The sequence below is a fragment of the Colias philodice genome, chromosome 29, assembly GCF_061535455.1.
Source record: "Colias philodice isolate Cphi_HAF_F1 chromosome 29, ilColPhil1 Martin Lab GWU primary, whole genome shotgun sequence".
Classification (NCBI taxonomy): domain Eukaryota; kingdom Metazoa; phylum Arthropoda; class Insecta; order Lepidoptera; family Pieridae; genus Colias; species Colias philodice.
In genome coordinates this window covers 1,845,207-1,860,678 of record NC_143114.1, presented here as the reverse complement: position 1 = coordinate 1,860,678, position 15,472 = coordinate 1,845,207, and the positions used below count along the sequence as shown (strand labels likewise).

Sequence of the window (15,472 nt, the reverse complement as noted above, 5' to 3'; positions counted from 1 at the left end):
TCCAACCTCCAACCCAAAATCATATCATAAAATCGCTCTGGTTCGCCGTGAAATAAAAACAGAAAAGATACGTGGTTGTAAATTAGATATGTAAAATTATTAGCTTGCACTATTACAATGAAAAAAATGTGTATTCTCTCATTTCATTCTGGTAAATTGTATAGTTCTCTTTATATTTTAGTCTGAGCCAAGAAGGCTTTCAAATGACAGAATGATTTACACGCACACATTTTTTTATTTTGTATATTTTATATTTAATTAATGTAACATTCCCTCAACAGATCGTCATTCACGGAGTTCTCGACGAAGTACTGCCGCGACGAACGGTTCCGCGGTATAGAGAAGCCGCGCGAGCGCGAGGCGTGCTTCAACGAGCACGTGGCCGAGCTGCGGCGGAGGGACAAGGAGGAGAAGGAGAGACGCCGGGAGACGGTGAGATATACACGGAACGGTCGGAAACGATGTCAAAATCGATTAAATTGTCGATCTAGAGAGATTGGGGATGATAAGGGGTACAAATATTGCCAAAATCGCGATTTGAGAGAGATTCCGGGAGTAGGGAGGTGTACATCGACAAAAGTGTCCAAATTGATGTTTGAGAGACATTTAGGGGAGGGGGGGAAGTGTATTTAGGTAAATTTGCGAAAAAAAATGGCCGCTGTCGTCGCTAATTTTGCCCAAAATCGTCATTTGAATTTGAAGATTTACCAAAAAAAAGGTCGCCGACGTCATAATTTACCAAAAACACCATATAAAAGTGTTACTTATGAATCATAGGGTCTCAAACGTGGCACACGTAATCTGTCCGTGTGGATCCTACTATGGCATGATGATAATTATACATTAAAACAAAACTGCCCTTAGAAAAAGGACGAGTTTGGTAGTCCCGGAAGTAAAAATAATCACCGCAATCAGAGCGGGATGTGCGATTTTCAATTTTTTCGCAAATTTGACGCAAACATAAGAACCTGATGTTAGTAGAAGTTGAACATCACGGATTCATACAGATGGCGAACTTGTAACATCATCTATGGGGCTTAATAGGCCAGTATACTGGTCGAGAATCCTCTTTTTTCAATAAAGGAATTACACCTTCCTTCCTCCACACGTGTAGGATATTATGCATAAAAATACGAACCTAATCTTGAACTTTCCTGCGAAAAGGTTAGCGGCTATATATTATATGTTTGAACTAAACTTTTGACCTCGAGCAATTAGAACAGATTGTGAAAAGACCTTTAATCGAGCCGCACAACAAGTTTGAACACTCAGAATAAAGTTTCTACTTTAGGTTTCCAAGTTTACATACAACGCAAAATTTGACGATACGGCGTCAATATAGCTAGGGGTAAAAAATTAAAAAATATTCAGAAACATAGTAGCAGGCCAATCGAGATTAAAAACCCTGACAAAAAGGAGACAGCTCAGTATATGCTGCAATGTTCAGGAACATTCGCAGCGCTGTTTTTCAGCCCAATAGCTATAAGGCGGGAATAATAATGCGTTATGAAATTACCGACGATTACTGTCCCGTGAACTGCTTGCAACTCACGCATTACACACATACCAAATACACCTTTGTAATGCACCAAAATTCATCAAAATCTGTCCATTACTTGAGAGACAAATTTCGATCAAATCGAGTCAAAATGCCATAAGCTCATGAGGATAGATTAAAATATGTTTTATTATGTCCTTAATGAAATAATTTTTACCCTGATATTCGTTGAATTTGGCTACTTCTGTACATTTTTAAGTCAATTTCGTTTTTTGAGATGAGTGAGGGAGTTAAATACCAGCTAATGACCTTTTATTGAATTGTTTCAAATAATAATTATTATTTAAAAATTATTGAATATGGACACAGATTATATTGGATTTCTTAGCAATAATATAAAGTAAACAGGTTCGAATCCTGTCTAATATAGAATATGTAATAATTATGGTGAAATATTAACAGTACAATTTGTTTTATTTTGTTTATAGTCAAATAAAATTATCTGGGTTCGATTTCCCAAGTATGAAGTGTTTTATGAATGTTCACGCAAAGCGAATTTTAACTTTTAAATTAGAAATTTGATCAAATATATTGAAATTTTGAATATTACAATTTTTGCAAGATATTTTTTCTCTACCAATTTATGATACAGTTTTTCATTATTGCTTCTGTTAAAAAAATGTTTTATTTGTTTTAACCAGTTACTTAATAAATAAAAATTAATAATATTTTGAATTAGAAAGCTTAAAAAAACTGAATCATAAATTCAAATATATTTTTGAATGTCCCATTTCACGTAGTTTGGAAAAGTAAATTGTTCACACATATTGATACGAACAAAATAAAAGAAACTTTATTTCAGTACAGTAAAACAAATAATTCTATTATAATAAATTCGCAAATAATTTTCCAAACTGACGTCCATTTGCAATTCACTATAATGTCACATTTCTCCGAGGCGGTAGCGTTTCACGATTGGCAGAAAAAAAGTGTGTGTTCCGAGCACACGTGTCAGAAGTGAAACTTCTTTGGCAGGATTCAAAGATACCAAAATCGTCGCTTAGCTCCATGACGTGATGGTATTGCCATGGCGTGTCTTGAAATTTTACTCTCAACGCGCCTAAAGAAGTTTCACTTCATCAATAAACGTAAATAACGGAAACGCTTTCGTCACAAAGCAACGGAAACATGTTTTTTTTATGAAACTTCCGTTGTGGCGACAATCGCGTAGCGTTACCGCCGCCACATTTAGCGTCGGCCACGTCGGCCAAGTGAGTGCGCTTGGCCGGTGTCGGCCATGTCGGCCAAGTCGGCAATGTCGGCGAGTTTCATCGGTCAGCTGTTGTTTTGTATGCGATAGCGGTGGCGCGGCTGACGGCGGGCGGCTTCGTGCTGGCGGTGGCCACTTGGCGGCCGCGGGGTGGGATCGAAGTATAGTCCAATAGTGGGATCGAAATATAGTCGAATAGTGGGATCGAAATATAGTTGAATAGTGGGATTCGCGAGAGCTAGGTGAGGAGTTATGGGGTGGGATAGAGATGTAGTCGGATACAATAGTGGGGTGTGGTAGTGGGGTCGATCTGTGGACTTTGCAAAGGCTAGGTACATCTAGAAGTGGGGTGGGTTCCAGAAATAGTCAGTTGCAATAGCAGGTTAGAGATATAGTGCAATTGAGTAGGGAGCAGTGGGGTAGGATTACGTGTGGTTTAGGATCAATAGGTTGATGGGATTGGGTTATAGTGGAATATGATAATAGGATTCGCGAGGGCTAGGTGAGGAGTTATGGGGTGGGATCGAGATGTAGTCGGATAGTGGGAACAAGTGAGATCGATGTGTGGGAATCGTGGTGGCTAGGTAATTTCATTCCAATACCTCCCCGTGGCTAGGTGAGGAGTGGTAGGGTGGGGTCGAGATATAATGGGATCGGCGTGTGGGATTCGCGAAGGCTAGGTGTAGAGAAGTGGGTTGGGGGTGAGATAGTCGGGTGCGATAGTGGGATCGACGTTTAATAGAATTCGCGGTGAATAATAGGTCAGGAGCAGTAATGTAGTGGGATTGCGCGTGATTAAAGATCAATAGGTGCGATGGGATAGACTTGTTCGATACGATTGTAGGATTCACGGTGGTTAGGTCTGGGGCGATTTGATGGGATCGCGTAATGAAATTGTTGGCAGTTGTAGTTTACTAGTTAGGGGTTTATGTTATTTGGGCTGTTAAAATTAAGGGTGGCTAGACAAGGCGTCGCGATTTTTGAAGGCAAACCTTTAATTGGGTAACGGGAAATGGATAAGCTAGATATCGACGGGTAAATTGAGATTTGCTAGTAACGTTGTTAAGTAGTAATGATAGTGAATAACAATTCATTGAATCGGCAGTTAAATTTTGTTAATTTTAGTAACGATTACCGGAGATTAATTTTGTATTTGAACTCTGAGTCACAGTCTTTAAATAATTAATAAGAATTATACAAATACACTTGGCAAAATAACTTATAGATTCAATATACATGTTTTGTCTCAATAAGAGATTAAATACATGTATATTTTATTAATAGAACGATTCTAATTTTATTATCTGTATTTTTACCGTCAAGTGGCCACCACAGCTGGCAACAATGTTCCTAAGGTTAGACATAGTTTTAAGCAAATATTATATAAAAAAAAGTATAGTAAAATAACGGAAGTAAAGTAAAGTCAAGTAACAATACATTAGAACGAAAACTGCGATTTTGCGCGGTAAGTCGATTATTTTTATATAAAAATAATAAAAAGTAATAATATAGTATTGCCATCTGCCAATTTTGAAGCATGATATTGACATTTTATTTAATTTTAATGGTGTTGGGTTTCAACAAATTATACTGAAATGTAATTAGTAAAATTTTTAATTTTGAATAAATTTGAAGTAAAGTTGAATTATTGTAAATAAATAGTTTGGCAAAAAGTTAAAGTCGCTAATCCAATTTTTTCTTTCAGGGTTGCCACAATTTTTAAATTACGGAAGTTTTTCTATTTATTTTTTAAGATTTTTTTTAATTATCTACTAGAACTAGATCAAGATTTATAGCTACTGAACCGATGATTTTCTTTGTTTTTTTTTAGTCACAATAAAATTATAATATTTTGAAACGTAATGATAGAAAAGCTTCCTATATATTATATTAGAAAAAATACTTTAAAAGAGTAAATTAAATTTGTTAAAAAAGTACATTTGAGATTTTGAAACGAAATATTAAAAATGCAATAGAGAGATTAGTAGGAAAACAGTCTTATGTATAATTGAAAAGATTTATATTGCATAATATAATATCTGTGTCTATTAACAATACTCGGAGCTATGCTGGGTTCGATTCCCGGTGGAAACAATAAACATTGGTTTTGACAAAACTGCTTTGCTTTTATACTTTTAGATGCAAAAGTCATCTTCTCTATTTATAATTTTAGTAAAGCAATAATAGTTAGTATTTTTGCTGTATAACTACGATAAATGCGATCGGATCCGGGTGTAAAAGCTAGTATAAAACATTATCGTGAAACCACAATAATTATAACAAAGACTAATTTTGAAACTTATCTTTTGTCATCAAAGACTTAAAACTTTTTTGCGTCGAAGCGATATTATATCTGTAAATGAAAAGCATCCTTGGCTTGGCGTGAAACGATAAAACTTGAAATTTTTGTAATTGTTTTTGTGTTTAGATAAAAATTATTAAGTAACAATGTTTCGTAAAATTATTTTGCACTTTATAACTCAAAAACAGCCGAACTGATGACGATGAATTTTTTATTTGTTGCATTTATGTTTTATCTGGAAAAACTAATTAAATATGTACTTGACTAAGTTTTTTAGTATGTCTATTATACTAAAGCGAAAAGAACCTATGTAATTCAATGTAAAAAGCATATTATTGTATGCTTTTCTTAATTGGTTTGTTAAGTGCTAACAAATAAAATTATGAATGAGTTCGAATCTCAGGCAGAATCTTGCTTTTGGACATAAAAATATTTGTAAATGAAATAAAATGACTGCATTTCTATAAACATTGTTCACTTATTATGTTCGTATACATAAGGCTGTTTTTCCATAAGAATTTAATTTATAGTTTAGGTAGGTTAAGATAACGAAAGTAAATGTATCTATATTGTATTTATATGTTATTTACTCTGGCTTAGTGATCGAATGTCATTTTCTTATGTTATTATGTCGATTAAAAGTAGAATGTAAGTGGGTTCGAATCCCATTACACAAACAAATGTTAATAATTGCGATATGTATAATATTTTAATTAGTAACATTCATTAAGATTTAGAAGAACAAAGTTGATTTTTTCGATCGGAATCACAAAGTAAAAATTATATTATAATTGTATAAAGTAATGAATGAAATTTTTAATTATTTGTAGGTTGAAAGGATAAGCTATGAATACACAGAGTAATTTTTTTTAGTTATAAGTGTGATCTTAAAGCCAGAGTTAATAATATTTCTTTTGACGTCTTATTTATAGTGATTTTAAAGTTATTTCAAAGTTTGAAGAAATAGTAAATCATCTCTTTTTTCATAAATGTTCAATCGTATATTTTGTTTAACATTCTGGTTGATATTTTTTTGTGTCTGTATGTCCCTTTAAATATTACTCAAAAACTACAGAACGCGGAATATCAAATTATATTTGGTTTCGAAGCTAAGCGCATGCATGGCTGTATTATATTTCTTGTAATTTAAGAGAATCTGCATTAATAAGATTTTAGAATACATAGAATAAACTAAACATGTTAAAATATTATATACTAGCTGTGCCTTGCGGTTTTACCCACAGTGCTCTACTCCTGTTGGTCTTATCGTGATGAAATATAGCCTATAGCCATCCTCGATAAATAGGCTATCTAACACTGAAAGAATTTTTCAAATCGGACCAGTACTTCCTGAGATTAGCGCGTTCAAACAAACAAACTCTTCAGCTTTATTATATTATTAGTATAGGTTTCTAGATCTTGTCAAGAAAGATATTTATAAAAATCAGTCACCAAAATACGTTTACTTTCGTGCAACTAATGCAATGATTTTATTTCAGGCACTAATATTTTTAATTTCCACAGCGAATTAATAAAATGGTTCTTCTTTTCAGCTGCTAATGTTTATTTATTTTTCAGCTTTTTGTCTGTAATATATCTATAGTTGTGTTTGGTTGATTGTTGGAGGGTGCGCTCTGCGATTTATTTTGATTTACCGCTTTTTTTTGGTTAAAATTCCTTGCCTAATTTTCCTGGATCCATCCTTAAGTAAATAGCACTTTAAACGCACTAATTTCGTTCTAAAATTCGTGTTAAACTAATACTTAATGGCATTATTCGAAAGAAAATTTCATCAATATTAATAGCTATTTATTTTTTTTTTATAAAATATCCTAACTCAAACGTAAGCATTTATTCATTTAACTACACAGTCTTGAGAAGCGCATTAGAATCTTGAAATCATTTTAAAAGATCCTAAACCTTAATATTTAAATGATAAATGTTTTATTTTAGCCGAACCTAAGCTATTTAGTATGTTTAGTTTCTATTATTTTATAATTTTCAAAATAACTAAATAAATACTCTATTAACCAATACTTAACGCAAAAACAGCAGTTCGCCTTTGCTTATATTAAAATATGCCATATAATATTACCCATACAAGCGCTTTACTTTTAACCCAAATATCCACAATCTTACGAAACGCGAAAAGTACTTTAATTTTAACCAAACCATATCCTTTAATATTGCATTTTAAATCAGCCCTTTTTTGCCCTTATATTCCCTTTTATGCTTAAGTGCTTTACCCCTATCCCATCCCTTTTCCATTCAATTTATCTTTAATTATCCATATATTCTCAAACAATTAACTATATCACCCGACCAACAATCAACACACAACGCACATACACACACACAAACCAATACCGCGAACTGACGAACCGTTCTCTTATAGGCGAAAAGCGACTTCATACAACTGCTCAAAGACAAGAACGTGGATCGTCACTCGAGATGGATAGAAGTCAAAAAGAAGATTGACCTGGACGTGAGGTATAAAGCGGTTGAGGGCAGTACGCTGAGGGAGGACTACTTCAGGGAGTACTGCAAGATGGTCAAGGAGGAGAGGAAGAAGGACAAGGAGAAGGAGAAAGAGAAGGACAAGGACAAGGATGGGAAGGAGAAGGGTGAGTTTTGGCTTAAAATGTGTGCAGAATCGACTGAGCGAACTGATTATGATGATATTTTTGTTATAACTTTTTATTTCCCATGAAAATTTTGTCCTGTTTTGATAATTTCATGGCAGTTTAGTTTTTGTTACTGCCTCCTCAGTACAGTAAACGCGTGAGCGTAGTACTGAGGAATCCTGGAATCGATTCCCGGTGGAGACAAAAAAGTCTCGGTCCTGCAAGACACAGAAGACTGGTTCACTTGTCCGTAAGATAATCGACGAGCCAAACAGATGAATGCATAATGCCCCTGTCCCATACCCCACTAGGGGACACGAGACTTCACTTATGGAGAAGGTTGCTACGACGTCTTAAAGCAGTATTAATTCTAGCGTGGACAAATAACGGATATAAGGTAGTTTTGCGACGTCACTTCTCCACACTGGAAATATTACTGCTGTTAACAGAATTATACTGCTGGTAACATAATCTACTATATAAAAATAAGTCGGGTTTTCCTTCCTGACGCTATAACTCCAGAACGCACGAACCAATTTCCACGGTTTTGCATTCGTTGGAAAGGTCTCGGGCTCCGTGAGGTTTATAGCAAAGAAAAGGTGTCTCTGGTGGCGAAACGGAGTTCGCCCGGTTTGCTAGTTAAATAAAAAATCTTAGAATAATTTATTTTCACACCCCTTCTTTAGCAAGAAGAAATTGCAGGAAGCCTCCTTGGATAATAAACCGATACTTTTTTCAGTAAAATATTTTTCAGTCTCAATATTTTTAATTATAAAATTATATTTTAATTTTTTTTGTATTAAATCTCAGATCGCGAACGCAGCAGCAGGAAAGACAAAAAGGAGAAGGACAGGGACAAAGATAAGGAAAAGGAGAAGGAGAAAGAGAAAGATAAAGACAAGGAGAAGGAGCCAAAGAAAGATAAGAAGAAAGATAAGAGCGAGGTAAGTGGTGAAAAAATACAAATAGTAGAATAGAATAGAAAACACTTTATTGTACAATGCACACAAAAATTAACAGAAACGATATGTAACTTAAAATAAATGTACAATTTGGCGGCCTTATCGCTTAAAAGCGATTTCTTCCAGGCAACCTTGGGATATAGGAAAAATAAATCAGTAAAAAGGTAGATAGTGCATAAATACATACATATACAAAAAACTATAATTATACATAGATAGATAACTTAATATATATTGATTTTAGTATAAAAAATATGTTCTATTTTATTTTTTGCGATTTCAATTCCTTAAATTTTATTTATCTTCCAATATTTTACGAAGTGTGAGTAGATTTTTAATATAATTTTTTTTTTTTTATGTAGATATTCTACGATTAAAATTGTTTGAATTTTTATTTCTTAATAAAATAGGTGTGAAATTTTTATATCGATAGTCTAACTTGTAACCATTTGTGATTAATTTCATTGGTATTTTATCTCTTTCATTCGTACGTACGTTGACATAAGTGTAAAAGAGATAAATACTACTACTACTACTACTAATAGTTTTACTTCGACCAAAGAAACGTACAAAATTAATACATTAATAATTTTTAAAATAATGACGTTGATTTAACGTAATAGCTTTGAGTATACTCAAGTCAGAATGCAATCTTTAAAAGCTGTGAATAACATTTTAATTTTAATTTTTTTTTTCAAAAGCTGTGAATAACATTTTTTTTTCAAAACATGCATTCGTACAACATCCTTTATTCGTGCATTTTTATTTTGACTACGATAAAAATATGGAATTGTAGTTTTTAGATTTTTTTTAAGGTTATTATAAACGCTATTTGTGAGTATAGAGCCTATAAATAAATACTATTTTGACTCTAGTGTGCATAGAAAATGTATGAAAGAAACTACTAGTAACTAAACTATAGACAACTTAGTACATACTTTTATAGTGCCATTTTGTTTGAGTCATTCAGAGTAGGGAATATCTAGAAGATTATTATAATATCGTTTATTTCTTATTCTTTTCATAGACATAGACATGGACATATTCAATATAGTTTTGTTCACAAGTAAAAAGTATAAGTGGCACCCGTTTTAGGCTTAGTTCGAAGAACTAGCCTGTATATACAGGCACCAGCTTCTCCCTGAGTCATTTGAACTTTAATAAAACAAAAAACTTGAAAAGTGAACTAGTTATATAAATGGTATGTGCAAGCATATTATACAAATATGATTACTAAATAAAAAAGTTTTGTACTAGGATTACATTATAATCAAGGAAGCAATCATCAAAATCGCCCTTTTGACGATGATATTAGATTGTTCACAATTTTCTCTTGTTCTTTCTCTAAAAATTTTCTTAGGTTAATATTCACTTTACTATATTCTGTGTATTGTCTGTTTATTTAATGAAATTAAATGCAACAGTTGCAAATCAAAATATTCTACATGATTTTTGGCATCTATTAATAACTAGCGGTCCGCCCCGGCTTCGCCCGTGGTACATATTTCGCAATAAAAGGTAACCTATGTCCTTTCTCGGGTATCAAAATAGCTCCATACCAAATTTCATGCAAATTGGTTCAGTAGTTTAGGCGTGATTGAGTAACAGACAGACAGACAGAGTTACTTTCGCATTTATAATATAACTAGCTTTCCGCCCGCGGCTTCGCCCGCGTTTTCAAAGAAAATCCCGTTCCCGTATGATGATATCAAAGAACAAATAAATTTCATCTGATAATAAGTAAAAATATATATTGCACCTCTTTTTGTAGCACAGTCTTTCAGTACAATGAAACGAAAGCTACTGCGAAATATCCTTCTCGCTCTGATAGGCTAATAATATGTGTGAAGGAAAGAGATGGCTCTATATAAATTACTCATTTTGACTCTTAACCTTTTTATACGATTTAACTTATTGGATTATTATTCAATTAACACCGTTAAGCTAATCTGCCACGGACACGAATTATTTATTGCGCCGCGTACGTTCAAATAAAATACAATTTACCTAACTTTGCGCGTGTGTTTGTGTGTGTGTGTGCGTGAGCAGCAGTCGACTGTCATAATCTGCGGGGGTCAGTGACCCGCGCGAAGTGAAAAAAAAAAACAAGTGCGAATAGAAAGGAAAAAAAAATTGCTACAGACTAAAAAAAGTCACGGTTTTACAGTTTACAGAATGAGGGACTAAAGGAGCGACGGTGAGATGAACGTTCCGTATACACGCTCGGTGGGCTTGCACAAACTTGCTTGCGCGTTTATATGCAGTTTTCGTGTGGAATGGACTGAGCGTCAAAAAATTTGTATGGGATAGAAGTTTTTCAATCTAGCTTTAATAGAAGATTGTCCGTCTTATTATAAACTTGGTTTAAAACGTATTAATACCATCGTCTAAGTAAAAGTCTTATTACAAAATATGTTTTGCGTTAAACCTTAGATATGGACAAGTTTAAACCTCTGTACTCAATTTAAACCATGACTTCTAGTCTAGGTTTAAACCAGGTTTATTTAACGTTTTGTAAAAAGACGGTATACCTTCATTTCGCACAATCAGTCCATTCTCTACCTATCGAACATATTTCGCTTGACGTTACGTCATTAGTTTGTGCAAACTTTACGCACGGGGGGTGTGTAGTCGGATCACAGCGAGCCTACATCGGACACCCGCAGACTATGACAGGCGCCAAAGGCTCGGCCACATGTATACGTTAACATATACACTACCACGGGTTACCGTGACGTCATAAAGCAGTAATAATTCCAGTGTGCGAAAGTGACGGCACGAGACGCGCTGCCTAGCGCTGTCTTTGTCCTAAACTGGAGTTAATACGCCTTTAAAACGTCACGGTAACGCTCGATGTGACCGCAGCCTTGCTAACATGAATGTGTTATGTTCCCAATGATTCGACCGCTAGCTTCTTAAACACTGCAATGCGAATGTTGTAAGTAATTGACAATGTGCAAAATTAACGTTCGTCTTAGGTGCGCCACGTGTCCGATGCAGGTTCGCTAACGCGTCTGGTATTTTGTTTGTCTCCCGTCCGTGTGTTTCAACCAAACGCTCCTTTTGTCCCGCAGAAACAGGAGCCGACTGAGGACGAGAAGAAACAACCGACGCCGCCTCCAGACCAGTGGGCGGAGATACTCGGCATACCCGGCGAAGACGACTCGAAGTCTGACTCCAAGTCTGACACCAAGTCGAAACCGTCTGACAGAAGCGACGAGTCGTCTGACAACCCCGTCTCCCCGAAACAGTTGCGATCCTCCAAAAAAGAAGCCCCCACACCAGAAAAGAAGTCCCCCCTGAAATCTCCGCTCGCATCTCCACTGAAGAAACGGAAACAAGACTTCAAGTCGCCGGAACCGGAAGTGAAGGGCAAGAAGAAAACGGAGAAGACTGAGAAGCGGAAACGGAAGTCGGAGAAAGAATAGTGTTTGCTGAAGGTGTTCTGCAGGCGGGCGACGTACAGGCGATAGGGAACTAAATGGTTGTGAAAGTGTATAGATAGTGACTTAGTGTGGAGTGGTTCTCGTATTAGTAGGTTTTATTGGTGATGCGTGGATTATAGTGAAGTTTGAGCGCTTTCTTTGGTAGAAAATAGGACGATATAAATGGGTTGTTCATAATTTGTGTACACACACACGCAACGTACACGTACACATACACGTGACGCTCGTTTTTGTTAGAAGATATGGCAATGTACTACAGTATGTTCATAATTATATAACACACCATATTAACATATGGTGTGTTAAATAATACTGTTTTAAAACGTCATGGTATAGGCTGTATATTGAATAGATTTTTTGCAATTTACTATTGACGCACACTTTCCTATCCGAATAATTAATTTTCGATTGATCGAGCCAGAACTGAAAGCGACACGCATCTACCAATTTAAATCTTTGAAAGAGTGTATGCAGACAATATTACCAATAATTCAAATATAAACCGACCCAATAAATGATAGAATTAAAGAAATGTCATTCGATTATTTTATGATGCATTATGACTGTAATATTATGAATATATTACGTATATATTACGAACCGCCTTATAACGTAGTTTCTAATTAAGGCAATTGACAACTTAATCTGTGAATATAGTGCGCTCTCTTTCTATCCAACGGACATTATTACATGTGCGAGAGAGACGACATGATTTTTACCCGGACTTACAAAATGACCACAAGTGTACTGTAAAAACGAAAATGTAAATAATCGCAAGTACTATAAATATAATAGTATTGATAATGTTTAATATAACAACATGAGTATATAAATAGTACACAGACAAAGTTTCATAAAACCGTGCGAATCGGTTCCACAATTATAGGGTATTTCATTAAACATCAGTCGATGTTGGAGGCCTGTAGTGGCCATCTCGTTTAAGTGACATCTAAAAAAAAGTGTATGTGTCGAGCACACGTGGCAGAAGTGAAACTTCTTTGGCAAGATTCAAAGATAACATAATTTATGCCTTACTCAATGACGTGACGTCACTTCAAAAATATATCATAATTCAATCATCAAAAGTATTATAAGTAACTAAGTAAATAAATTGTATTACAATAGCGAAAATAGTTAAGAATTTTGCACGTTCTTAAGAAGTTTCGTCTCTGTACTATTTATCTACTCATGTCATACTATGTACTTCTAAAGTATCTTCCTCGTTGGTAGTAAGTGACCAATATGTAAATTATATATGTATTATATAGTAGTGTGTAATTATAATGTAGTTTTTCAGATATATACTAAGTTATATGTAGTGTTTAGTGTTAAAATTTAGTGTAAACTGTTCGCACTAAAAACTATTTTTCATAGAGTAAAGCATTGTATAAACGCATTTTTCATCAATATTTTTTTTGTTGTTGACTTTCACATTCTGGTGAATTATATGTTAAATTTACTTGACATGTCGAACTTTTTGACATAATAATGTCAAGCCTTTTGACATAAAAATGTTAAACCGTTTGACAAGTGTATATTCGTGCGAATCACAGGTTCGTGCTGTTATACAAATTACAAGGTTTTTCGTGTTTTTTTTTTTTTTTCAAATATCACAATATACAGATACAACCAGTAGGGAAACTTCATACAACACGTTCGAAATGACTCACGCACACAAGCAAGCGTGTTAACGAGAATCGTAAGGGTATTATCACAATCTATACTTAATATTATAAAGCTGAAGAGTTTGTTTGTTTCAACGCGCTAATCTCAGGAACTATGGGTCCGATTTGAAAAATTATTTCGGTGTTAGATAACCAATTTATCGAAGAAGGCTATAGGCTACATATCATTACTCTAAGACCAACAGTAGCGAAGCCACGCGGGTGAAACCGCGAAGCGCAGCTAGTTGACAGTCTATATAGTCTTACGATTCTCGCGCTTGCTTGCGTGAGCTTTCGAACGTGTTGTATGAAGTTTCCCTACTGGTTGTATCTGTGTATGTGATAATATTGTCTTGTTTGACTATTTAGCATGTTGTTTAATAGGCTAGGTAATTTTATATTGACTATTAAAAAAAATGAATTTTTTTAAATAAAATATTTGTTTTTTTTTTATTATTGACTTGAGGCAATAGTTATTGTTTTTTTATTTAATGTTTATATATATATTTTTGTATTCCTATCTTTATTTTTTAAAACGAATGTCATTTTTTTTTCTTCAAAATACATAAATCTAAAGTTATGTCTAATGTGTATTAACTTATGAATTTAATGTCACACTTAGGTGGGTTAGGTTTTCTATACGAAAAAAAAACAGTAAATTTTCTCAATTGTTTGAGTATTTTTAATTTTCGTACTATTTATGGCCTTACTATAATATATATGGTTATGGCAACATTTTTTTACGGAAAACATTTTGAAATGTACATGTAAGGTAAAATAAAATTTGTATAATTATTTTTTGACAGCCTTAGGGCCGATTTTTCAATGCTTGGATAAAACTTATCCGTCCAATAAAGTAATTCAATTCAATATTTTAATTTATGGCAGTACTGCGTTGCCACAATTTTGCCAATGTCCTGTAGTGAATGGGTTTGTTCACGTTCAAAAAGTTCAAATTAGCTCCAACAGTTTCAAATCAAGCGCAGATAATATCTACAACAAACACAAAAAACAACACAATATATATATTATCCAACACCAAGTTAATATATGAATTAGTATAGACAAAGACTAGATAGGAGAAATTATGTAATTGTGGGAAAAAAAGGGGGAAAGAAAAATTATAGTTTAATATTATTATCTATAATATAAAAATGAATCGCAAAATGTGTTGGTAAGCGCATAACTCGAGAACGGCTGAACCGATTTCGATAATTCTTTTTTTATTATATTCCTTGAAGTACGAGGATGGTTTATGTGTAGAGAAAACGTAAATATGTACCACGGGCGAAGCCGGGGCGGACCGCTAGTTTTTAATAAATTTGGATAAAACATACACAAAAGGACTAAAGGTCAGTGAAAGGAGAATATTCATGTTGGTAGGGCGGGGGATAGTAGGGGGAAGGATGTCGTATAAAGAGGAGTTTTTAGGACAGTTGAAGAAGATGTGTTCCAAATTTCCCTCATCTATTCCGCACTCACACAAAGAGTTATCCCTTACCCTAATTTTTGCTAAATGGGTGGGAGTACAAGCATGGCCTAATCGCAGGCGGCTAATACAGGATGTGACGTTTTTATTGATGTCCTTGTATTTGAAAAACCAAGGTTTAACAGGGATGTCATTCTGAATTTTTGAGTAGAACTTTCCCTTCTGGAATCTTGTAGAAGCCCAAGACTTTTCCCAGGCGAACATTAATTTGGACTTA

General features: G+C 34.3%; 1 protein-coding gene across 3 annotated transcripts in view; it reads left to right on the top strand.

The window, feature by feature from the left end:
• Window positions 1-15,472, top strand: part of LOC149475761 (uncharacterized) — a 55,440-nt gene that overhangs the window by 24,670 nt on the left and 15,298 nt on the right. For 2 of the 3 annotated variants that reach the window (XM_089712763.1, XM_089712762.1), the window contains exons 15-17: window positions 282-432; window positions 7,466-7,694; window positions 8,505-8,638. In XM_089712763.1, the coding sequence (XP_089568889.1) occupies window positions 282-432; window positions 7,466-7,694; window positions 8,505-8,638 (514 nt within the window). Of the gene's footprint in view, window positions 1-281; window positions 433-7,465; window positions 7,695-8,504; window positions 8,639-11,730; window positions 12,297-15,472 lie in introns of those variants that run through there. The other variant, XM_089712765.1, reaches the window with a different exon arrangement.